General features: G+C 47.4%; 1 protein-coding gene across 12 annotated transcripts in view; it reads right to left on the bottom strand.

The window, feature by feature from the left end:
• Positions 1 to 23,936, bottom strand: part of Gtf2i (general transcription factor IIi) — an 88,272-nt gene extending 64,336 nt beyond the window's left edge. For all 12 annotated transcript variants that reach the window (XM_057765289.1, XM_057765292.1, XM_057765290.1 and 9 more), the window contains exons 1-3: positions 23,588 to 23,936; positions 4,657 to 4,760; positions 3,496 to 3,634 (exon numbers count right to left, since the gene is read on the bottom strand). In XM_057765289.1, coding sequence (XP_057621272.1) covers positions 3,496 to 3,634; positions 4,657 to 4,755 — 238 coding nt within the window. In that variant the 5' untranslated portion in view covers positions 4,756 to 4,760; positions 23,588 to 23,936. The remainder of the gene's footprint in view (positions 1 to 3,495; positions 3,635 to 4,656; positions 4,761 to 23,587) is intronic.
• Positions 23,937 to 24,886: the final 950 nt, after the last annotated feature.

The raw sequence follows: 24,886 nt of genomic DNA, 5'->3' as shown, positions 1-24,886 counted from the left end.
CCGGCTGCTCCCTACTGACATGCCTATCCAAATGGACGAGGGGTACAGGGAGGGAACGGGCAACCCATACTCAAGACTTCGGTTTCTTTCCTCTCTATCTCACTACAAAGGGGGCAAACTGGTTCCAAGATTCTTCGAAGGTTGCCCCTCAGCTGCCTCTCACACGAAGAATTAGACCTGCAGAGCTCTTGTCAGCAGGCAAGGACCCAATATCCCCTGGGGTGTTCCCCTGCAGTTTGGACACACCACATCCACAGTCTTCTTATTAGCACAGATAAGAGAGGGTGTGACAGGCTTCCCAGCAGCCTAGTCAGGGCTCAGGTTAGACATACATACAGGCAGACACTTGGATTAGCTGGCTCCTCCTTTTGATCACAGGTATTTACTACCTGTGGTAATTTGAATAAGAATGGCCCTCATAGGCCCGTATGATTGGAAGCTTAGTTCCCAATTGTGGAACTGTCTAGGAAGGATTAGGAGATGTGGTCACATTAGGACATTAGAGGTATGTCATTAGGAGTGGGCTTTGAAGTTGCAAAATCCCACGCCAGACCAGGGCCCAGTCTCAGTCAGTCAGTCTGTCTCCCCCATACCCCCTCCCGCACTGCCTGCAGCTTGCAGGTAAGATATGCACTCTCAGCTGCTGCTCCAATGCCTGCCTGCAGCATGCATGCAGCCACACATCCAGCCATGTTGATCATGGACTAACCCTCTGAAACTCTACAAACCCCCAATTAAATGTATAAGTTGCCTTGGTCATGGTGTTTCATCACTGAAGAAAAAAATAAAAACCCAGTAACTGAGACAGTACAACTCACTCATGACCCTATAAAAGTCAGACGCTGAAAGGAAGCTTATCAATACCTATCCTAACGAAAGACTTAACAGGTGAGAAAACTCGTCTGGAAAAATCTACACTGGCTAGAAAGAGGTCGACAGGGGCTTTGGGTTTAGCTAGCAGTCCTCGGACTCACAGTATAAAGATTTGGCTCAGTTTTACAGAGGAACAAACACCTTTTGTGTATTTGGGTCATTGAGACCTAAAGCACGGTTATGGCAGATCACTCTTTGTACCATATAAAGACTGCCTTGACTCTCTGTACGGTTTTCCTGGGAACATAGTTTGACAGTACGCATGTGCACAGAACTACTGATTTATCATTTAGGAAGTTTGGGTTTAATGTGTTTTATTAAGGTGGTGCTACATAGCATTATCTTCCAAGCCAAACAACTGCCATGACGTCCGATGTAGTGACCTGCAAAAGACCGTCACAGCCAGAACTGACTGCTCACTGGTTATTTGTCTCACAGACGGCTGGATGCTGTTCCAGAAAAGGAACCTGGGGAACTTAAGCAAATTACAAGAGTCTGAACAAGTTATAAAAGGTAAACAAAAGGTCAAAACGTTGATGTCAAACCTCTGCTTGCTGCCAAACCTCAGCAATTATTATTACTCTCGGTAATAATTACAAGGACTGGCTTACAGAATCAAACTTATTTGTTTCATTTTTGCCCAAGCTTTATCTAAATATTTCACAAGAGTTAAAAGGAACCACAGAGAAACCCTGTCTCGAAAAACCAAAAAAAAAAAAAAAAAAAAAGAGTTAAAAGGACCAGACTGGTGTAATTCCTTCTGGGTTTTCAACAGCCATATTTAGAGACTATACTAAGGTAGTCAGAAGGACCAAAAGGGAGACATTTTTCCTCTTGCTTTCCAAAGTCAAATAGATCCCAGGTCTAGGGCATCTCTCAAAATATCCTATAATTGAGGGTAGTTACAGCTGGGCAGAGTAATACACACCTTTTAATCCCAGCACTGGGAGGCAGAGGCAGGCCTGGTGTTTGTGTAGAGTCGCCTGCTCTCTTGCTCAGAGAGGTCAGGAGACCCTACCTGGAAAGCTGTAACCAGTGTCCAGTCTACAAAGGGAAGGTCAATACAGATTGCCCAAGCCATGGTCAAGTGAGGCCTTTGACTCCCCTCACACAGATGGGTAACTGCTGATAGGCAGAAGTTCCTCTTAAGCCCAATTTGATCCTGTGGACCAGATACTCAAGTGACCTTGACAATAAAAAAATATAAATGTGATTAATGTTGGCTACCTATGTGGTCTTTATCACCGAAGCAGAAAAGTATACCCGAGGAATAGACTAATTAGCATGTTTTGTTTTGTTTTCAAGACAGGGTTTCTCTGTGTAGCCCTCCAGAATTAAAGGCATGTGCCACTACCACCCACTGGCATGTTTCTTTAATGGTTTAAGGAATCACATTCCCTGGGCATTAGGATTAAATCCATTGAGATGTTATTTTTGTTTTCATTTAGATGTTATTTAGACAACTATTTCTCTCTAATGACTTTCTTCTTGAGAAAAATGCTACTCAGATAATAGGACATCATGAGCTTAGTTCACTTCAACACTGCAGAGCCCACCTGCAGCCCAAAGAGATAGACCACTATTGTTTCTTCTGCAGAAGCTATAGGGAAAAGGCCTCACACTGTGATGCTAGCCACCCCAACAGTTACCAAAGTACCTGAAAGCAGATCCTGTACCCATCTCAAGACCAGCCTGGATGGTTGCTAGTAGGATACAGGACTTCACTAGGAACAACTGTCCTAGCTGGGCTACAATGTAGTACATTCTCTTCTCTACTCCCTCTGCTCCTACAGTTGGTCCTGAAGATGGAGATTAAAATGCACTGCCCACCACAATGTTGCCACACCTGAACCTTCCCAAGAACCACCAAGTTAAGAGTGTTCTTTCTTCTGGACCTACACCCCACAGACTTCACCATGAGGCAGCTAGAGGCCATCACTCTGTCCACCAAGAGCAGGGAGGGAGAAACAAGGGAGGTTAGAGGAACATAGGTAGGCAGGCTCTGAGACACTGGGTCCTTGTACCCAGAAGACGACTGCAGAGAAACGTGGGGGGAAGGCTTGGAGGCTGATGCCTAAACAGGACCAGGAGGGGGAAACGGAGACCAAGAAGCCCTAAAAAAAAACTCAAGTCAGTGTCTGTCCCTTAATAGGCCCAGGGCTATAGGCTTCCCCAAGCCTCAATCTCTGCAGCTTGGCCTTTTGTCTTCCAGAGTTGTTCAGCTTTGCCCACTCTTACAGCAAATGCACTCAGCAACCCCGCAGACCAGCACCCTTCTCCCACTGCCTTCTACATGACTTGTCAGGGACTTGTCTTGAACCACGCCTATAAACACATCAGAGGGTCTTCTGTCTTTTTCTGGCATAACTCACTCTTAGAAAGTTTGAGATGTCTTATCTATAAATAATTATATTTAAAATTTACAAACACAAGATAAAAACACTCCACTTGCCAGGCAGTGGTGGCGCATGCCTTTAATCCCAGCACTCGGGATTAAAGGCGGAACTTGCCCTGTGGATCAGAGGCCAGCCTGATCTACAGAGCAAGTTCCAGGAATGGCTCCATAGCTACTGAGAAACAGTGTCTCGAAAAAAAACAAAACAAAAAAACAATTCCACTTACAATATTTTACAAAATCTTTTTGGAAATCTTTTCTGGTATTGACAAAAGCGCGTCCTCTTTCAGTTCCAACAACAAACACATCTGTCTCATACACGGCGATACAGGCCACCTCAGCCTTGGACTTGGCCAGCTCTTTACACTGCAACAGAAACAGCCAAAGTTATATTACATGTAGCTATTTAAAAGCACCATTTCTTTCTAGATAAATCTAAAACTCTAACACTTAAACCATCTTAATATTGTGAATTAGAGGCCAGTCTGGTATAGAAAGCAAGTTCCAGGACCACGAGAACTGTTACACAGAGAAATCCTATCTCAAAACCAAACAAGCAAACAAACAAACAAAGAATATGAATGAGAGCAGAAAATACTTGAGTGTTTAAGCCCAATTCCTCAAGAAACTAGCTTACATTTGTAGACCTGCACTTTGGAGGCCTGAGGGAGGCAGGGTCCAGAGGGTCAGTCCCACTACATCGGGAAGGACAGTGAGGTGACGCTAGGTGAGTAGAGCCGGAGAATTAGTGTCACCATCCCGAGAGGAGCTCTCAAGCCACTCACAACGGCAACAATGCGATTCCACTCTGAAGGTTTCTTTTTCTTTTGCTTCTTTGGAGTTTTCCTTGGTATACTGAAACAGGACTGCTTATATAGCCCAAACTATGCTAGAACACAAGATCCTCCTGTCTCAGTTTCCAAAACACTAGGGTTCCACTCAGATTCTGATTGGCTTTCTTAAAGCTACTCCAATAAGATTAAGGATTTTTAAGAACCTGAGGGTGGGGATGTGCAGGGCACAAGGCTGGAGCCATGCCTAGTTTGAGCCCCAGCTCAACAATGTTCTAAAACATCAAAAAAATGACTTGAAAGCTCAAATCTTGGAGCGGGAGGATGTGGCTCAGCTGCTAAAGTGCTTGCCTTCTACAATCCTAGAAACTGGGACAAAATGACCAAAAATTGCAAGGTCAGCTGGCCTCAAAAAAAGTAAAGAGGCCTAGGGGTACAGAAGAGTGCTGGCCTAGCATAGACAAGGACCTAGGTTTAAACCCCAGCACCGCAATAATTAACTAATTAGTTAGTTTCATAGAAGCACAAGCATCTTCTCTAGAAGCCCAACCCTCTTCCACTCTGAGCAGAACACTGGCAGAACTACCGGTGTCTCACCATGGACTCCAGGGCAGACATGAGGAATGTCACCACCATTCTACTCTCTGAGGACTCCTCATCTTCAGCAGGCAGTGTGGACATCGCTACTTGGGCCATGATTCCTGCGCAAGAAACACATAAGAAAGTGAACGTGGGAAGGCATCCCCAGGGATCTGTCACAGCCCGTGTCACTTACAGCTTCATGTTTGCCCAAACTCTTCTCCTTTAAGGTAGGAGATGTTTAACTTTCCATAACGTGTAATTTCCACAAAATTATCTTAGATCACACCCCAACCGAACCGGCATGACATGCTCCCCAGGCAGGGAGAACAGGCACACTTCATGATCCAATCCAGAGGAAAGCAAACGACTCTCCCCGTATGTGGGGATAGGAGGAGCAGGTGGCGGTACTGAGGCTGCCGGGTAGTGCCTATAGCTCCTCTGCAACACAGCACGGTCATCACTTCAGACACACTCTTGGTCTACTGTGTCAGCAAATAGGCTCAGTCAGTCAGGCGGCGGTGGTGTGCGCCTTCAATCCCAGCACTCGGGAGGCAGAGGCAAGAGGATCTCTGTGAGTTCAATGCCAGCCTGATCTAGAGAAACCATGTCTCGAAAAAAACAAACATAAAATAGATGCCAAAAGGATTAGAACCCGGGCTGGAGAGATGGCTCAGTGGTTAAGAGCATTGCCTGCTCTTCCAAAGGTCCTGAGTTCAATTCCCGGCAACCACATGGTGGCTCACAACCATCTGTAATGAGGTCTGATGCCCTCTTCTGGCCTACAGACATACACACAGACAGAATATTGTATGCATAATAAATAAATAAGTAAATATTTTTTAAAAAAAGGATTAGAACCCTTGAAATCGCTGGGCAATGGTGGCACATGCCTTTAATCCCAACCTCAGGAAGTAGAGGCACGTGGATCTCTGTGAGTTTGAGGCCAGCCTGGTCTACAGGACAAGTTCCAAGACGGCCAAGGGGGCATACAGAAACCATCTCGAAAGACCAAAAAACAAACAAACAAACAAGCAACAACAAAACCAAAGAGATTTACGTAATTCAGCCATTCCACATTTGGAATTGTAGGCTTACATCATTTTTTGTTTTCTCCAAGAATGCTCTTTGTAGAACAGGCTGGCCTTGAACTAACTGAGATCCACCTGCCTCTGCCTTCGAGTGCTGGGATTGAAGGCGTGCGCCACCACCTGGCACACTCTTAACAGTCTAACAGTGGCAACGCTCCAAAGCTAGCCATTGTGTGAACTGACGGAATGTGAACTACACGCACAGAGCACTGGTCTTTAAAAGAAGATGACGGAGGGCTGGAGAGACGGTTCAGAGGTTAAGAATGCTGACTGCTCTTCCAGAGGTCCTGAGTTCAATTCCCAGCAACTACATGGTGGCTCACAACACTGTACAGTGAGATCTGGTGCCCTCTCTGGCCTGCAGGCATACATGGAGGCAGAACACTGTGTACATAATAAATAAAATCTAAAAAAAAAAAAAAGGCGATGGGACCAGAGGTGCAGTTCAGATGCTCAAGTCCTTGCCTGGGCTCCACCCCAGTGCCACGCACAGTTGTAGTGCCCCACTAAGAGCAGGAGGGTCAGGAGTTCAATGTCATAAAATTAGGGCCTGCCTGGGCTAATGACCCTGTCTCAAAAACAAAAGAAAGAAAATTCTGATGTATAGTAGTTTGAATGAGAATGGCCCCCATTGGCTCATCTATTTGAATGTTTGATCCGTAATTGCTGGAACTGTTTGAGAAGGATTAGAAGGTGTAGCCTTGTTGGAAGAGGTGTAGCCTTGTTGGAGGAGGTGCCATCAGGAGTAGGCTTTGAGAGAGACTTCACAAGGAAGTTGTCTCGGTGCTTTCCACAGCAGTGGGAAAGTAGCTAAGACACGATTCTTGGGGCTAAGCTAGCCATGCGGTAAGCAGGCCTGCTCGCCTCATAACTACACGATTCTTGCTCAGCACAGAAGAACCTTGACAGAGTACAGCAAGTGAAATAAGTCAGGCACGAACAGCAAGGGCCTAGAAGAGTCAAATCGTGAGAAGTAGAATGGAGGCAAGTGGGGACAGAGGGAGACACCGAAAAGAGTAAACTTGACTCAGGCGCCACGTGAAGTCTGGTCCCACACAATGTGAACAGTTAATGCCAGGGAGCCAGCCCTTGGAGAACAGCCAAGGTGGAGCTTTTATGACACTACCTTGACAAAGTCAATCAGAAGCAACAACAAAGACACCACAGACACTCCATTAGCACGCGGCAAGGACAAAAGACAATCTGAGGTAAAATTTAAACCAAACACTCTAAAATTGATTTTCTATAAATAGTATGCAAATCACATGCCTATTAACATTACCCCTTTCAACTTACATAGGTTCTATTTTAAGCAACAATTTTTATCATAAGGTGAGCTTAAGGAAGGATGACTGAAACATTATTACATCATTCTAAAGCCATCCCATGCATGTGGCTGTGCTGCAGCTGAGAAGCCCCTGCACAAGGCCTACAGCACCACTTTGCAGGATGCGCAGAAGAATCCTCCCTCGCTCCTAGAGAAAGACTGCTTCCTACTAGCAAAGGCTGGGGTCTGACTGTGCCTGCCTTGACCTCGGGTACCACCAAGCACTCACTTCTACCCACTCAGGAGAAAGGCTTTGTACTGAAAACCAATGCACCTCCAGCCCTACCTCACATTTGCAAACACACACAAGCAACCCTGTCTGGAAAACCAAGGCCCCCGTGGCGACTGGAGCAGGAGATGGAGCCACAAGCCAGCAAAGAGCACACGGGAAAGCCTGCACTGAACTCTTTTCTCCAGATAAACCTGTGTAAATATGGGCTAGACAGAGGCGGGATAAATAATCGTTTTTCCATAATCGCAGATATTCACTTAAAATATACTTCATTATTTCTGAAAGCTCATATTCTTTCTTCTAAAGCTCACTTCCCTGCAATCAATCAATCGATGAACAAATGAGATGTTCTCATCTCACACACGCAGGGCTGTCAAAGCCACGTGGTCCCAACTGGAATCAGAACAAGAAACTAGGATGACGTTTTATCTACTGCTGGCTTCAGGACTCACTTGCCATAAACCTGCCCTAAAGTCACCTTGATGTGCTTTAAGAAACCGGGGAACCTTTAATGCCAGCACTCAGGAAGCAAAGGCAGGCGGATCCCTGGGAGTGAGATCCAGGCCAGCCAGGCTTCACACCGTCTCAACTAGAGAAGGGAGACATGAGCAAAACATGTTACATGTGAGGCAAGCAAGCATGAAATTCTCAAATAAAGGACTGTATTTACTTTTTGTGTAATGGAAGACAAATGCCGCCCCCATCACAGCCCACAGTGCCACCCACCCCTGCTGCTAACTTCATTACTGGAACTACTCAGGGGGAGCAACAGAACCCTGGAAGGGAAGGTGCTGTGGAGCTGACTCAGGCAGGAGTCCAGCTGGGCTTGAGGACAGGGAAGACTTTTGTCAGGGGCTCTATTACCTCACTGACCTGATCTTTGTTGCCCCAAGAGGCAATTTCCTGAGCAGTCTTCATATGCCGGCCATTTACAGAGGCCCTCACCTGGTGACTGTGTCCTCCCTCCTTTTCTCAGAAACTGCAGAGTCCAGGATGGTACCCAGGTGTGTCTTCCATGAACAAAGGGGCTGGCTGAGCCTTCATCAATCCTTTCAGTGTGAGTCCCTGGGTTCCATCCCAGAACCATCAGAAAGGGGGAAATGAACTCAAGAGAGAAGGCTGAGACAGAACAACATCAGATATCAGACCTCCACTTCCTGGAGGGGTCACAGGAGGGTCTGGCTCCTAGGGTGTGTGCATCTCCCACACTGCAGAGGAGGTGGTGTGGGGGAAGACAACCACCATCCCAGGCAGAGAGCCAACCCAGAGTGTCCCTCCAGTGCGGGGGCCAGCGCCACAGGCAGTTAGTTATATTTAAGCTAAGATGAAAGCAAATAAAAAGTTCCGTTCCTCAGGACCACTAGCTACAGCTCAAGCACAGAAGAGCTATCTGCACCTAGATACAGCGTTCTCATCACCACACAAAGTCCTGCTGGAAGGCTAAGAGACCTAGCTGTATAGAACACATTCGCTTCCATCCTCACAGCCCCCGGAGGCACCGTGGGGGTAGCTACAGCAGCAGGAGTTAGGCAAGGGTTGAAAAACAAAGATGCTCAGCCAGTAAGCGAGTCTCTCATCTCAGCGACAATGTTCTCCACAGGTTTAGTGGCACAGAACACCCACAGAAAAAGATGGAAACGAACAGGCTGTCTGAGAAGAGACCACAAATACAGCTTCAAGTCATGTGTCAGAGGAAAGTGACAAACCGCCAAAGCCTAAAGGGCTGGGGATGGAGCGCAGAGCTACGCAGAGTGGTGCCCTCATCTCAGGGGCTAGTGGGTGTCCACATTTTCAAAGAACCGTAAGTTTCTACCTAGGGCATAGCAGTCTAACAAACTGCCATGGAGTTCCCAACATCTTAGTAAAAGTACTTTGACTTTTCTATTTCAACATATTTTAAAGATTCTATTTTTTTAGAGAGAGAATGTGTGCGCGCACGGTTTCTCTGTGTATGTATCTGTACCTGTTAGGGTGCCTGAGGAGTCTAGAACAGGGCATCAGAGGCCATGAAGATGGAGTTCCTGGCAGGTGTGAGCCACCCAATAAGGTTCTCTGTAAACAGAGTAGTTAGCCCTCCTAACCACTGAGCGACATCTCTGGCCCCTAACTGAACGGTTTTAAAATTCTCAGGACTGAAACAAACAGTACAGACATCTTCATAGCTGGTATGTGATCATTGTACCAGGAACGTATAAACGCACTAACGCCACCAGACTTAACAACGCTGAGGGGAGTCAAGTGGCTTTCTAAAGCATCTTCCCCCAGACCCTGTGCCCATCGTAAACATGATGCTGTGCAATGCCCGGTGCTGGCTGTGCTATCTGTACAAACTGCCAGTCATTCCCAACTCTTGTTCTTTGAATTCTGGAAATGTTATGGTGATGTTAACGCCTTTGCTGCTTGGCTCTGGGTTTTGTTTTCACATTCATTTGTTTGCTCAGCGTAGGGTAGAGGTGTGCCAACATGGGTAGGTGGAGGTCGGGGGGTACACTGTAGTCATCTGCTTTCTCCTCCGACCATGTGGGTCCCAGGTGCCTTTACCTGTTGAGCCATCGTGCTGACCTAATTCTGAGTGCTTTTATTCTATTATTTATTTGTGTTTTACCCATATGTATACATGTATGTGCCTGTGGTAATCAGAAGAAAGGTCACATCCCTGGAACTATGGTTATAGTTGGGTGTGAGCTCCCATGTGGGTGCTGGAAATCAAACCTGGGTCCTCAGAACAGCTATCAGTGCTCTTAACCACTGAGCTATCTCTCTAGCCCATAATTCTGATTTTTTAAAATTCAGCATTATTTTTGTTTGAAGTGATTTGATATCTGCTTAAAACAGTGACATATTTACTTACGCTATTCTTTGCTTATTCTTGCGTCACAAATATCCCCCGCTGCCTGACATCAATCCTGCAGAATTTCCTTCCACTGACAAACTCTGGTTTTGTTTGCTAAAACTTCTTTCTTCTTGAGGGCATTTTTACTGCAATGGAAACTCGGCCTAGTAGTTACTTCCGTTCTGCACACTGCGGCCATCCCACCTCTTTGGGAGTCGTCGTATTTTGTCTTCCACTGCGGCCCCCAGAAGTCATCTGCAGCGTCCTCCGAAGACGGCCCCCAGGCGTCTAAGCCCTGCATGTTTCTGCGGTGTTCCGTCTTTGCTCTCCGCAGTGCCACCGTGTGTGTAGGGCACATTTTCTCCCGTTATTACTTGCAGGGCTTAAGTACGAGCTAGTGTCTGGTTGGGGGAGACCCGGCTGTCACCTCTTCAGACCCTGCCACGCTCCATCTCCCACAAAGACCCAGCTCCAGCCGGGCACCGTGGCTCACACCTCGAACCACACACACAGGAGGCAGAGGTCAGCCCAGGCCACACGGTGAGACCCCCGCTCCCCGCCCCCCGCCCCCCCCCAAAAGGCTCAACTTCACCGAATGTTAGCCATCACTTGAGCCAAGGTCTCTGACCATCCTGTCATGGCTCATCTTTCCTCTCTAGTTGAACTACGTTTCTTCTAGCTCACCCTCCATTAACAATTCGTTTGTCACAGTTATAGTCTCCTACCCCTAAAAACATGTTTTATTTGTTCAAACCTAAAAGGACAGTCACAAATCTCTGATAACTAAAAGACCTCCGGTTTTGGTCTGTTATTTCTAGTGGTTCTTGCTCATATTTCCTGTATTTATGTACTTGTTTAATTTAATTTTTATCTTTATGTGCTGATTACCTTGGATTTTTTAACGCTATCTATAATTTGAAGTCAGAGTGAAGCTGTTTCCTCCTGGAATCACTACAGCTGAAGTCTGGAGCACCCACAAACAAGGATCCTCCATCGCCCTTACCTACTTGCATCTCACCTGAAGGGGTGTCCTGTCTAAACAACGAGCTCAATGCATGTGCTGATTTCTGAACTTCTTACCCCAAAGCACTTTCCAAATAAGAGCATGGTAGGCAGCTGTGTTTCTATTACAGGACCTCTGACTTCCCTTGAATGTCTGTCCTGTGCGGGAGAGTGGGGTCAGAAATGCACTCCACCACCAAGCTCTGCCTCTCTCCCACTTCTCTCCAGAGGCCACTCTATGGGAACAATTCCTTAGGCTTTTTAAAAAAGCTTAGATTTTTATTATGTGTATGAGTGTTTTGCCTGTATATGCGTATGTATATATGTATGTATGTACGTACGTACGTATGTATGTATGTATTATGTATGTATGAGTACCACATGCCCATGGAGTCAGAGGAAGACATCAGATCCCCTAGAACTGGAGTTTCAGTTGTTACCCAAAACATAGGTGCTGGGAATCAAACCTAGGTCTTCTAGAAAAACAAGTGTTCTTAGGCACTGAGCCAACTCTCCAGCCCTGCTGTAAATACTTTTATTGCTAGATAACAGTATGAATTATTAGGCAGATCTTAGATAGTGAGGTTACAAATTCCCAACTTAAGTGTAAAAGCAGTTGTTTTTTTTTTTTTTGTTTTGTTTTTTTGGTTTTTTTTTTTTTTTTTTTTTGGTTTTTCGAGACAGGGTTTCTCTGTGGTTTTGGAACCTGTCCTGGAACTAGCTCTTGTAGACCAGGCTGGTCTCAAACTCACAGAGATCCGCCTGCCTCTGCCTCCCAAGTGCTGGGATTAAAGGCGTGCGCCACCACCGCCCGGCTAAAAGCAGTTTTATTACTTAATTTAGTTAGTATCTCAAAGTTCCATGGATTCCATGTACAGCTAGGTTCAAGAACACAAAACATATTATCTGTCTTCACCATTCCCACACAAACAAGAGCCTCATGTAACAAACTTGCCAATATTTCTACTGTGACCCCAAGGCAAAAACAAGGTGTTTGTTAGTCCGGAGGCTAGGCTGGGCCAATTTCAGTGGCTAGCCACAAAACAAGGATTACCCGAGACAGGGTTGATCAGCACCAGCATACTGCAAATCAGACAGTTCTCACAAAGCAAGGCCAGCAGGAGCATCATGGGAAAGGGATGGAAAAGCAGAAGACATCCTCCTCCTTCATCATCGCCATCGGGGACAGGGCAAAATCCTACAGATCCTGGTTTGTTCCTGTTCACACACACCTAGGGCAAAGTTTCATTGTGAACGAGGCACAGCGAGACTGACAGCCAAATGCGATAGGTTCTACGTACTGACCCTCAGGCCACTGTCATGGAAAGGAAGACTGGCCTGGGGTGGCTGGCATCTGCGCTCTGGCCAATTTTCACCACTGAATATAAAACATAGCCAATGTCTGGGCTGCTGCCACCTCTGCAGTGACATTTGGGTTCTGTAGTCCCAACTAGCTGCAGAATCTGTGCAGCCAGCCCTGAGTGGGGTGATAGGCACCTGGCCTGCTACCACAGCTGTACACCCACGTCCAGGGTTGAGTTTTCCACCGCCAGGCTCAGTGCCTTCTCCATCTGCACCAGGCACCTGTCTCACACTGTGGCCATGACATTAGCGTTCTGGAGAGCCACAAACATGGTATTGATTTCCCTCTCCTTCTTCACCAACTAAGTTGTCTGACTAGCCAGGACTTTCACCTACTCACTTAGCAGAGGCCCCTTGAAGCTCCTCTAGCACATCCAAGCAGCCAGCAGTACTCTTGAGCTTTGGGGCCATTGTCAAAGCACACAAAGTTATGTGTACAAGTGGGGTCCCAGGATTGGAGACCAGGGCAGCTAAGCAAGCACTGGACACAGACAGGGAGGATCCCCGTCCAGCCTATTGGAGGCCACATCCTGCTACTGCAGGCCAAGCATCCTTAGAAACTACCCACTGCTTGTTCCTGGCTTTTCCCACCCAGCAAACCCAAACTCCACAAGGCCAGGAGAGAAGTAATGAGGCCACATGCCGCAGTGCCCCAACCTTCTTTACCACTTACTCTCCAACCTTGGGCTTTGCATTATCGATTGCTTTATTCCCTCTTCACTTCCCTGCTATGGCTTCTTGGAGCTGCTGCTGTCTCACAGCCCCAGATGGCGACTGTCTAACAGATGAGGTGCCTTCCCTCAGCTCTGAAAACAGACACCAACCATTCTCCCAGCGCTGCTTCTCTTTCCTGTTGGAGATCAGTATCAGGGATCAGGTTCGTCTGTGTCCTCAGAGTTCTGATCTGGTGCACCTCAAAACAAGCCAGTAATTAATTCCATGTAATTTTTTTCTGACTATATTTTTGCTTTTATTGATCCTTGGTGTTAATATCAGTAGCACCAAAAAGGGAAAGAGAATTTTTATAATGAACCAAAGGAAGAGAGCTTTTGAAGACTTTCACATGTTATCATCATTCTAACAGAAACAGATGGGGAGTGGAGAGGAGGCCCAAAGCAGGAGCACTGAGAGCAGGGTGGTGGTGCGTGCCTCTAATCCCAGCACTCAGGAGACAGAGGCTGGCAGGTTGTTATGATTCTGAGGCTAGTCTGGTCTACATACCTTGTCTCAAATCTATCTATCTATCTATCTATCTATCTATCTATCTATCTATCTATCTATCTATCTATTTATTTATATATACACATACATACATTCATACATATATGTATGTATATGTACATATATATATAATAAACTCATTTAAGCCACTAAAACTTACAACAAAATTAAAAGGCTAAAAGAGACAAAAAAAACCTCTTGAATAATTTGAACTACCACTTAATTAGAAAGAAAAATGGGATCTTCAATCTCAAGAAACTTTTAATTTTTTTTCTTGGTGTCAGATCCCCTGGAGCTGGAGTTGCAGACAGTTCTGAGCTGCTATGCGGAAGCTGGGATCCCAGGTCCTCTGGAAAAGCAGCCAGTGCTCCTTACCACTGAGTCATTTCTTCAGCCCCGAAAATTTTAATTTTTATAAAAGATATTTCAAAATGGTTAGTACTCAAAAAAGTTAAAATCCATCTTCTAAAATGTCACCACTCACTTTGTTCTAAAACGATACCTAAACACAAAGATTAACAGTTAAGTCTGGTGATAGCCTAGCAAGTTCAGCCACACTGCAGTGTGTGGGGTTCTCAATCATGAAATATCATACTCCAGCAATCCGTCAGGCTGCCAAGCCTTCCTCCCCATAACATCAAGGGTGTATGGTAGACACCCCTTGTTCTGTCTACAGTTACCAGGCACTGACCCAAAAGTAGCTGCCCGTCATAACCCCAAACACCAACAAACACTGAGCACAGTCTAGAAACAAACTTCCATTTGATCTATGTCCACGTGGTAATTTTTATTCAACTTGTGTTCATAAATTTGTATTTTTAGATGTGCTTAAGGTAGTTTATTGATGCTATTGGTTTATCTTGGAATCTTGACTTTTATTATAAAAGGCTGACATTTGCTTGATACAATTGGTAACCATGCTTTTCCTTGTAACTAAGAACAGCGGCAGAGATATGGTGTGGCTCAATGACATAGCACTTAGGTCAGTGACAAAGCCCTGGGTTCCATCCCCAACGCCCTAGAAAGGAAAAACATAGGAGTTAAACTACAGGCTTGGACATGCAGAAGCTGCCTGCTTCTGTTTTGCTTTGCAATGCTAGGAATCACACCTGAATGCCCACATGAAAGACAGGTGCTCTGCCACCAGGCTACAGGCCAGCCCAGAACTCTGGCGAGAGGAATCCAGATCACCCAACTGACCAGCCACCTTCAGTTTCCCATGACCTTTCAGACCCTGTACACTGTAAACTTATTGCCATCTTAAACCGGTTTCTAATTCCATTATCTACACCATTTATTTCAGAAAAAGGTTTTCAGGACTTAAGACAAGACTATAATATTTAAATCCATGCACTGATCTCTTCCGTTCTCCTCAAAATTTTCAGCCTCTAATAAAAAAAACAGAATGGCTTAATTAAAAAGAAAGGGAAAAAAAACTCAATTTTTTTGGTCCCCAAGTAGTGTCCCTTCACCAAGTAAAACAGAAGAGCCTCCGCCTCAACCAAGTAAGACAATACTGACTTCAGACAAGAGGACTTCTCCCAACAGAGCTCAAAGAAAACACACCATGACATCCAGCCCGAAGAAATGGACAAATCCAAGTTGACACAGATCCTGAAAAATGATTCTTTTTTTTTTTTTTTTTTTTTTGGTTTTTCGAGACAGGGTTTCTCTGTGGTTTTGGAGCCTGTCCTGGAACTAGCTCTTGTAGACCAGGCTGGTCTCGAACTCACAGAGATCCGCCTGCCTCTGCCTCCCAAGTGCTGGGATTAAAGGCGTGCGCCACCACCGCCCGGCAGAACCCGAAAAATGATTCTTATGGTCTTCAGAAGGTCAAAGATTGGAGATGTGGGTCAACAGAAAGCTTAGCTAGTGTAAGGGAGGCCCTGGGTTCGATCCCTCCCAACCCCATAAACTGAGGTAGTTAATACACGCCTGTACTACCAATTCTTTGAGGGTAAGGGACCAGAAATTCCCTAACTATGCATGAAGTTCCATCCATTGAACTGCACAAGATCATGTCTTTTAAAAAAAAAATAGACAGACAGACAGACAGGTAAATAGAAGGGGCTCAGAACTCCAAAGCCAGAATTGGGAAGGCACTGTGGTAACTTGGGGATGCTAAAGCAGGAGGTGGTAGGGAGTCTGAGAACAGCTACAAAGTGACTTCTAGCTCAGACTACGATAAGAACCTATCTTTTAAAAATAAACCACTCAAGAACTGCTGGGAAATGCGAGGTACCCAAGCCAGCACTAGAGGCACGGCAGCCCCGGGCTGGACTAGGCTGCTTAAACCCAGAACCCACACCACCCCACTCCCTTTCTTTAATGGAGTGAGTGTGACGGGAACTAAGACCCACTTGACAGCCAGGCATGGCCTGGGAGTCACCATGTAGACCAAGTTGGCCTCAAACTCACAGAGATCTGTCTGCCTCAGTCCCAGCAGTGCTGGGATTAGATTAAAGGTGTGCACCACTACATCCAGCAGCTCCCCTCTTTAATAAAAAGTAAAATTTTATGAACAAAAATTATTTAAAATATATTTATGATTTGTTATCAGTAAAAGCTTAATTTGTATACCTACCTAAAATCTATACATGGGTCATATAAAGACTCTGAGGGAAAAAGGTTGTGAAGAGTAGAAAATTTAAGTAGCTCTGCTTTAAAGGCCAAGGTGAGATGAGAGCCATTAAGCCCAAGTCCACTAATGAGGCGAACAGGATCCAAAAGGGAAATCCTATCTATCCAGAAGAATCAGGGAAACACTCGAGAAGATGCCCACAGCAGGTGTAGTAGCGTACATCTGTAAACCCAGCACTTGGGACGTGAGGCCAGACTTTCAGGGGTTCAAGGCCATCCTCAGCTATAACAAGTTTGACTGGGGTCTGGGCTATTTCAGGAAAAAGACAAGAAAATCAACACCCACCCCAACTCACTCTTACACGCACACACACAAGCACAGGTGTGGAGCCATGGTCAATTTCCTGTACTGCTCTTACGGAGCCCAATTTGCTTTTTGAGACTGAATCTCTGTGGATCTGGAGCTTATCCATTAGGCTGGCTGGCCAGGGAGCCCCAGGAACCCACCTGCTCTACTTCCCAGCACTTGGATTATAAATACACGCAGCCTGCACATCTTTTTATTGTGGGTTTCAGGATCCAGCTCAGGCCCTCATGCTCACATACCAAGAACTTTACCACCATCTCCTCAACATCAGAGTCCAGCATTCTGAACAACAGGAGCCTGCTCTGCCAACAAACAACATGTCCTCTGACCTCACTCTACACATTCAAGTCACCTGCATTTGAAGAACTGCATCCAGGTAAATTTTTTGTAGCCTAGAAAACACAATAGCCAGCCGGACGGTGATGGCGCACGCCTTTAATCCCAGCAGTCGGGAGGCAGAGGCAGGCGGATCTCTGTGAGTTCGAGGCCAGCCTGGTCTAGAAGAGCTAGTTCCAGGACAAAAGCTACGGAGAAACCCAGTCTCAAAAATAAAAATAAAAAAAAAAAAAGAAAAGAAAAGAAAGAAAACGCAATAGCCAATGTATGCACTCTTACCCTGGAATGTGACTAAGTACTTTGTACTTTAAAAAACACTTTACAAAATGCCCACTAAGGCCGGGCGACAGTGGCGCACGCCTTTAATCCCAGCACTCGGGAGGCAGAGGCAGGCAGATCTCTGTGAGTTCGAGACCAGCCTGGTCTACAGAGTAGTTCCAGGACAGGCTCCAAAGCCACAGAGAAACCCTGTCTCGAAAAACAAAACAAAACAAAAAAAACAAAATGCCCACTAAGTTAAGCCATACAAAAGGAAGCTAAGCAAACCTAAAGCACATCTTATGTGGTTTTTATCTACGTACCTATAAACGAACTCCAAACCTGAACCCAATAAATTCAAAGTGGCTCAGCTCTCAGCCAGCTGCTTTAATTACCAGTGCACTAAATAAAATAACCTATTTTCTCATGAAGCAGATAAATGGGGCACCATCAGAATGAACCAGTGCTTTGACATGCACAATGATTTGCTCACCTTATTCTAAATGCCTATCTTTAAAAATTTATAAACCTGGGACTTGTTTTGCCCAAGATCTAGACATGAGGCTCAGTGGTAGAGTCCCTGCCTAGCACACAGTCCTAAATTCAATCCCCAGCACCACAAAAAAATAAAAAATAAAAAGACAATGCAGGGGATGGAGAGATGACTTGGCACCTAAGACTTTCTGCTCTTCTGGGGACCAGAGTTTGGGTCCCAGCACCCATGTAGTTGGAGCTTTGTCACTGGGCACTATTCTAAAGAGCTGTAGTCCTCCTTCTGAACTCCGCTATGCCTAAACACAGCTCTTTCCAAAGTCTTATGTTGTGCGTTAGTCATCTCGGCTTTCCGGGACTAGTGTGCACAGTGCTGTGTTTACTTCCATTTCTCTTGCTTTTTAAATATACTTTAGTTTTTATGCTTAACATTTCTTAAAGCACAGAGCTTAATTTCTCATTTTTAAGATTTATTTTTATGCTTGGCAGTGGTGCACATGCCTTTAATTGCAGCATTTGTAAGGCAGAGGCAGGCAGATCTCCGTATGAGGAACAGAGTTCCAGGACTGCCAACCCTGTCTCAGGAAGAGGGGGGTATTTTTATTTATGAGCGAATGTATGCCTATGTGTGTGTGTGTGTGTGTGTATGTATGTATTTATGTATGTAATTCAGGTGTATGAAGAAGGTATCAGACACCCCAGGGCTAGAGTTACAGGCTGTGAGCTGCCCAACATGGGTGCTGGGAACAGAAACATGTTCTCTGGTAGAGCCCCACACTGGTATTTTGTAAACACTGGTTTTGAATGTTTAGATGTATACTTAGCCAGCACAAACATTTCTTTGGGGGCTGGAGAGATGGCTCAGTGGTTAAGAGCATTGCCTGCTCTTCCAAAGGTCCTGAGTTCAATTCCCAGCAACCACATGGTGGCTCACAACCATCTGTAATGAGGTCTGCCCTCTTCTGGCCTGCAGGCATACACACAAGACAGACTATTGTATACATAATAAATAAATAAACAAACATTTCTTTGCTGTGAATGCACTCTGCCAAATCCTATATCCAGTAAATGTGGAGGCTAAAGTTAAGCCGTACTCGAGAGTCACTACCCGATGGAGTCACTGTGATGGATGGATGGCTGTGTGTAGAAGGCAGAGATCTTGCTCAAGAGCGCCACCTGGGTCTGAGATAATCCTTCACTGGACCTGGAAGTCACAGCCTCAGTGAGAGTGGGTCAGCCCCAGGATGCTGCTGTAGCTGGCTTTCCTATGTGGGTGCCAATGAGCAACCCAAGTCCGTATGCTCGCCTGGCGAGCACCTTAACAACTGAGCCAGCCCCCCTTTTCTGTGCATGTGATTTGTTCAATGTGTGGTTGAATCCAACCTAATTTTATGTATTTGTTATAAATAGTCCACAAATAAACTGTCAAGAGAGAAGAGAAAAGGTGGAAGTAACGAAAGACTGCACTGGCAAATTTGGGGCTAGAAGTTTAGGATTGACACTCAACACGGGAGCCTCTGCACTAGCGCAGCATGTGTGAGGACCCAGACCACCACTCAGAAAATGCAGGCTGGAGTTTCTTCCTCATGAAGGCGCCAACACTTTTTTGGGGGGCGGGAGGAGGTTGAAATAGGATTTGTCAGTAACTATGGAGCCAGTCCTGGAACTCGCTCTGTAGACCAGGCTGACCTCAAACTCACAGAGATCCGTCTGTCTCTGCCTCCCGAATGCTGGGATTAAAGGCGTATGCCACCACCGCCCAGCAAGCCAACACTTCTTACATGGTACTTCTATGCTAGTAAGAGATTTGCCCAGATCCATGCAAATTCTTTCCAAAGAAAACATTTCAACAAATAGTTGGGCATGGTGGCGCACATCTTTAATCCTAGCACTTGGGAGGCAGAGGCAGGTAGATCTCCGAGTTCTAGGTCAGCTTGGTCTACAGAGCTAGTTCCAGGTCAGCCAGGGCTACACAAAAACCCTGGGGGGTGGGGGGCATGAAGTTAATGGGTTTTATATTCTTGTGTTTGTCCATCTGCAATGCATAGGCAGATGTAGAATCCTACACAGTTGAAAGAAGACAGTATAATAAAACTCTCAGCCTTCCTGCTCAGTTGCTCAGGAAACTATACCCAACTTTTTTTTTTTTTTTTTCGGTTTGGTTTGGTTGAGACAAGTCTCACCCCTGGAACCCGATATGTAAACCAGGCTGGCCCTGAGAGGTGTGTTGAGATTGAAAGGGTGAGCTGCCATACCCAGCCTATATTGTTTTTAATCACGTCACAACCAAGAAAAGCCTCCAAGCCCTCCAATGATCTCTAGCTGGGCCAAATATTCTCATTTTCTCTCTGGCCAAAGTGGTGACGAGCAGACGGGCAGTGCAGAAACAGGCAAGGGCTGCAGGAACAAAGGAAACATCGGGAGAGCTGCACTGGTAGAGTTCTGTGGGCAGAAGGAAAATCCCAAAGAGGGCAGAGAAGGCTGGGGAGCAACAGATCCTAAAGACAGCAGTCAAGCGCCACACTCTGGTCTACCACCCATCCTTCCACCCGGTGGGGACTGTGGGGTGCTTCTCCCAGCACACCTGGAGGAGACTGCCTGGGTCTGTTCTCCAGCACTGTGAATGGAGGGGGGGGGGAACTGCTCCATGACAGAAATAATAAATGGGACGGGAATAACTGTCAGTGCAGCTGAGCTTCAAATTTAACTCAGCACTTGAACCCACAGCCAATTTTCAAGCTGGAGGTGAGTTCTGTAATTACAATTTACTTTTTTAAAACATTCTCAACCAGGGCTGGAGAGATGGCTCAGCGGTTAAGAGCACTGACTGCTCCTTAGAGGACCTGGGTTCAGTTCCCAGCACCCAAATGCAGCTCACAACTGACTGTAACTCCAAGATCTGACACCCTCACACAGACATACATACAGACATACATACAGGCAAAAACCAATGCCCAAATAAATAAATAAAATTACATAAAAAACCCCAATGTTTAAAAAAACCCTCTCAACCAGTCTTCCAGGCAATCCTGAATAAACAGTTCCATTTATTTCCACTTGGACCCTGTGTTTAAACAAGTCTTAGTGGCACATGCCTGTAATTTAAGAATGCTGAGACAGGAGGACTGCAACTGGCCTGCCTGGGCGACACAATTAGACATGGTCAAGGCCCCAACCCAGACCAGCAGCACCACAGCCTCTGGAATAACATCATCAGTCATCTACAAAAGCAGAGGGCTAGAGAACCCCTGGCTCCCAGATGAAAAGTCACATGCTCCACTTACAGAGAGAAAGTACCTGACTTCTCTATAGTTGGCCTCGTCTACAACCGGAATTTCATGAAGGGGCCAAGGAGCACACCTGCCACTGAAAACACTCAAGTACAGTTGCTATGGCACTACACACTTGGCACCTGGCAGGACATGGAGACTGGCAAAGGACCTGACCAGAGTTTGCCACTCCTCAGACTGGGTTGCCTTGCCCAGTACTTGGGGACGTACTTAGTCTTCTACAAGTTTGATATACTATGTTTTGTTGATATTGATGAGAAACCTGCCCTTTCCTGAACAGAAAGGGAGGAGTGGTGGATGGGTTGGGGGGTGGGAACAGAGGGAGGGGCTGGAGAAGAGGTAGGAGGGGAAACTGCGGCCGGAATGTAAAAATAACTATATAAATAAATAAAAAGAGCAAAGGGATGAAGGCGGAACCTAAGCCCCCCCCCCAAGGTCCATCATCCCAGCTATTCAAGCAGCTGAGGCAGGGGAATTACCAACTTTAAAGATAACCTGGGCTACAAAGGGAATTCAAAGCCAACCTGGGCAACTTAGCAAAACAATATTTGAAAAAGTAAAACAGGGGTGGCGGTATGACCGAATGGAGAATGCCAGCCTAGAATCCTCACTTGCCTAAACAGCATGCTAGACTTCATCCCCCGCAATGGTAAATACGGGTATTAGCATGCCCCTGTCAAAGGAGGACCCAAGGAAAAAAAAGAGTGTGGTCCATATTTTTACAAGGTAAAAAAGAAAACTCGTGGCCCCATAACATAAAAGACCTTACATAAATGACTACAGATGAGTGAGAAAAGTTTCCGTGCCTCCAGGGTGTGAAGATCAAGGGACTCAGGCAACAAAGGAGCCCGAGGCAGCAGACTTAAAAAGGAAAAAACCTGCTGTAGAAAGAAGTATCAGCCATTCCACATCCGAAATCAAGTGCTTGTGGGTACCGTACCTGCACCCCCTTATTTGCAAACCAGCTTCCCCTTTGCCCTGGAAACACCCAGAGACAGGCAGGCTGAGCCAACAAGCATGGCCTCGCACCTCACCTCCCGTTCCCAAACACACAGCGGGCGCCCCAGCAGCACCTTCTCAGACCTGCACTCTCAGCAGCCGAGGCGCACAAAGCCGCGAGGCGGGGCAAAATTGGGGGCTAGACCTGCGATGCTAGCTAGCACTTACAAGGGGAAGAAGCACAAGGCAAGCTCCGGCTACATAGCAAGTTCCACGCTAGCGTGAGCTACAAAAATACCTTACTTAAAAATTAAAATATAAATAAATAAGCAAAACATGAGCAAGACGTGGTTGCACTGGCCTTTAATCCCAGCATCTACGAGGCCGAAGCAGGCGGATCTCTGTGAGTTCCAGACCAACCTGGTCTACAAGGAGTTCCAGACCAGCCAGGGCTACATACTGAAGTTTCCCGCACACACACACCCCGCCCCACAAAAAGGCAAAAATTTGATTTAAAAAAAAAAAAGGAGGTACAAGAATAAACTTTTTTTTCCATCCCTCCTCTTAACCCGGACGTCTGGGTGCTAGCCCAAACCAGACCGATTATTTCCATAGCCTCAAGGCTAAAGTCTTCCTTCCGGTCATTGTGTTTATTTCCATCTCCTCCTCTTTCCCCACCCCTCCCACCCCCCAAAAAAAGTCCTGGCCCCGCGGGTCCCGCAAGCCAACAGCTTCGGACAAAGCCCACGGCTGGGCTCCACCTGGGAGCAGGGCGGAGCGCCGACCGGCCGGGGCGGGCGCTGGCTACAGAGCCTGAGCGCTCCCGCCCCCTTACCAGGGCCCCCGCCGCAGTTACCAGGGCACCGACGCCCCGCCCCCACCGTGCCCGCCGGCCAATCGCGCGCGGCCTGCTGCCCTACGAGCAGCGAGCCCCAGAAACACACACACGCACGCACACACATACAAACACACACATGCACACACATACACCGAACCCGAGCGCGACCCCACGGGGCTCAGGAGGGGCCTTGGCACCGCGCACGGGCGCGCGCCCCCGGAAAGCCGGCTCGGCCAATCAGAGCGAAGGAGAGGGCTGCGCGGCCCCGCGGGGTTCGCTCGCTCGTTCACGCGCGGGGGGTCTGCTCGCGCGAGACCATCCCTCCCAAACACCACCCCCCCTTCTCCCCGACCACCACACACGCTTCTGTCTATAATATACGCACGCGCAAGAAAAAATAAATAAATAAAAAGATCGCCGCGAGCCCTCCCCCACGCGCCACGGGTGCGCGCGTGCAACTGTCGTTTCCCCCCTCCTCAGCCGCCCCATCCCCCCCAAAAAAGCCGCGTCGCGTCCGCTGCCAAGGCCCCCAAGTAGAGTAGACTTTGGGGTGGGTGGGTGGGGGGTCACAGCGCGTCCGTCTCCTCACCCCGGAGTTGTCCCATCGTCACTCACAACGCGCCAAGCGACCCCAACTCTCACGCCCGAGTCGGTGCACTGGAACCCGACGGGGGCAGAGTGTCGAATAAAGACGCCCCTGTTCGCCATGGCACCCCGAGGCTGGAGAGGACGGCGGAGGGGACACGAGGGAAGGGGACATTCTGAGGCGACAGGGACTCACCCGAAGTGCAGCCCGGGAGGGTCGGGGAGGGGGGGATGCGGACAGCAAGCGGGTGTAGGCCGGAGGGGCCTCGGCTGAGGCGAGCTGGCGAACGGGGTGGAGGTGAGAGGGCGAGGGGGGCCCGTGCGTCTCGGCCGTGCTCCTGTCACCGCCGCATGGCCGCCCCCGGCGGGGCCTCGCTCCTCGCTCGGATCGCCTCGCGCGAGGGGAAACAGAGGGACGAAGCCCGGGGGTGACCGCGGCAGGCGGGCAGCGAGCGCGTGCAGGGAAGCGGGGGGGCGCCGGTGCCCCCTTTTCTCTGCTCTCCGAGCTTCTCTCTCACCCTCCTCCTCCTCCTTTTTTTCCCCCTTTTTTTTTTTTTGCTTTTTTTTTTTTTTTTGTTCCTCGAAGGTGCCGCTGCGCGTGCGCACAAGTAGCACCGCCCACCGGGAGTTGTAGTTCTAAATCGGCGCTCGCCTACACGACGGATGGGTACCCCGAACTATAACTCCCAGACAGCCTTGCGCGATGAACCCAGATTCTCTCCCCACCGCCCCCCTTTAGGCCAAGCCGAAGCGCCGCGGCGCCCGGCCCTCTCCGGCTAGGACTGTCAATGGAGGAGCGCGGGTGGTGGGAGCAAGAACATGGCTGCACCTGGGGCCTGCGCGGCCGTCCGGATGGGGGAGGGGAGTGGGGTGGAAAGAAACGGAGACCTAGATTGCGGTGCCCTCCCCACCTTGCTTCTGCTGCAGGCCACAACTTCGACTTAAATAACTCTTTGCAACCTACATTCCCTTGCAAATCGCAAAGTTGGGGACATTGCAAAGACCAGGGGAGCCCCGGGGCTGGCCTATCGCCTGTTTTGCAGAGGGAAGTCCCCCAGCTCCGGTACACAAAGAACTCAATGTTTTCAGAGCTGGCCTTAGAAGCAACCAGAACGGACTTGCCCTAACTTGGGACAGGCAACGGATGGGAGGGGGTGTGGAACTCGTGATTTCCATTTCTCCTCTCTCGAATACTTGCACACCTCTACGGTTAGAAAGAAAACTGGAAAGATTCCGATTGTTCCCACAACTACAAAGAGGCTTAACTTAAAGTCCCTCCTCCGTCCATTATATTTAGTTTTACTTCTCAACTATTTAATAAGATCAATGACTTTCGAGAGTAACAACTAACTGTTCATCGAAGTTAAACTCAAAAGTTTAAAAAGTCCGTGTCTGAAGAACGTGGATGTTAATACAGAGCACTAAATTTAGTCAATTTGTGGTATTTGTTCGCCTGTTTGTTTTTTCCTTTTTTTTTCCTGCCCACCCCCTTCGC

This window comes from Chionomys nivalis, chromosome 3 (genome assembly GCF_950005125.1).
Source record: "Chionomys nivalis chromosome 3, mChiNiv1.1, whole genome shotgun sequence".
NCBI classification, from domain to species: domain Eukaryota; kingdom Metazoa; phylum Chordata; class Mammalia; order Rodentia; family Cricetidae; genus Chionomys; species Chionomys nivalis.
The sequence above is the reverse complement of the archived record's forward strand: the minus strand, read 5'-3'. Positions and strand labels throughout refer to the sequence as shown.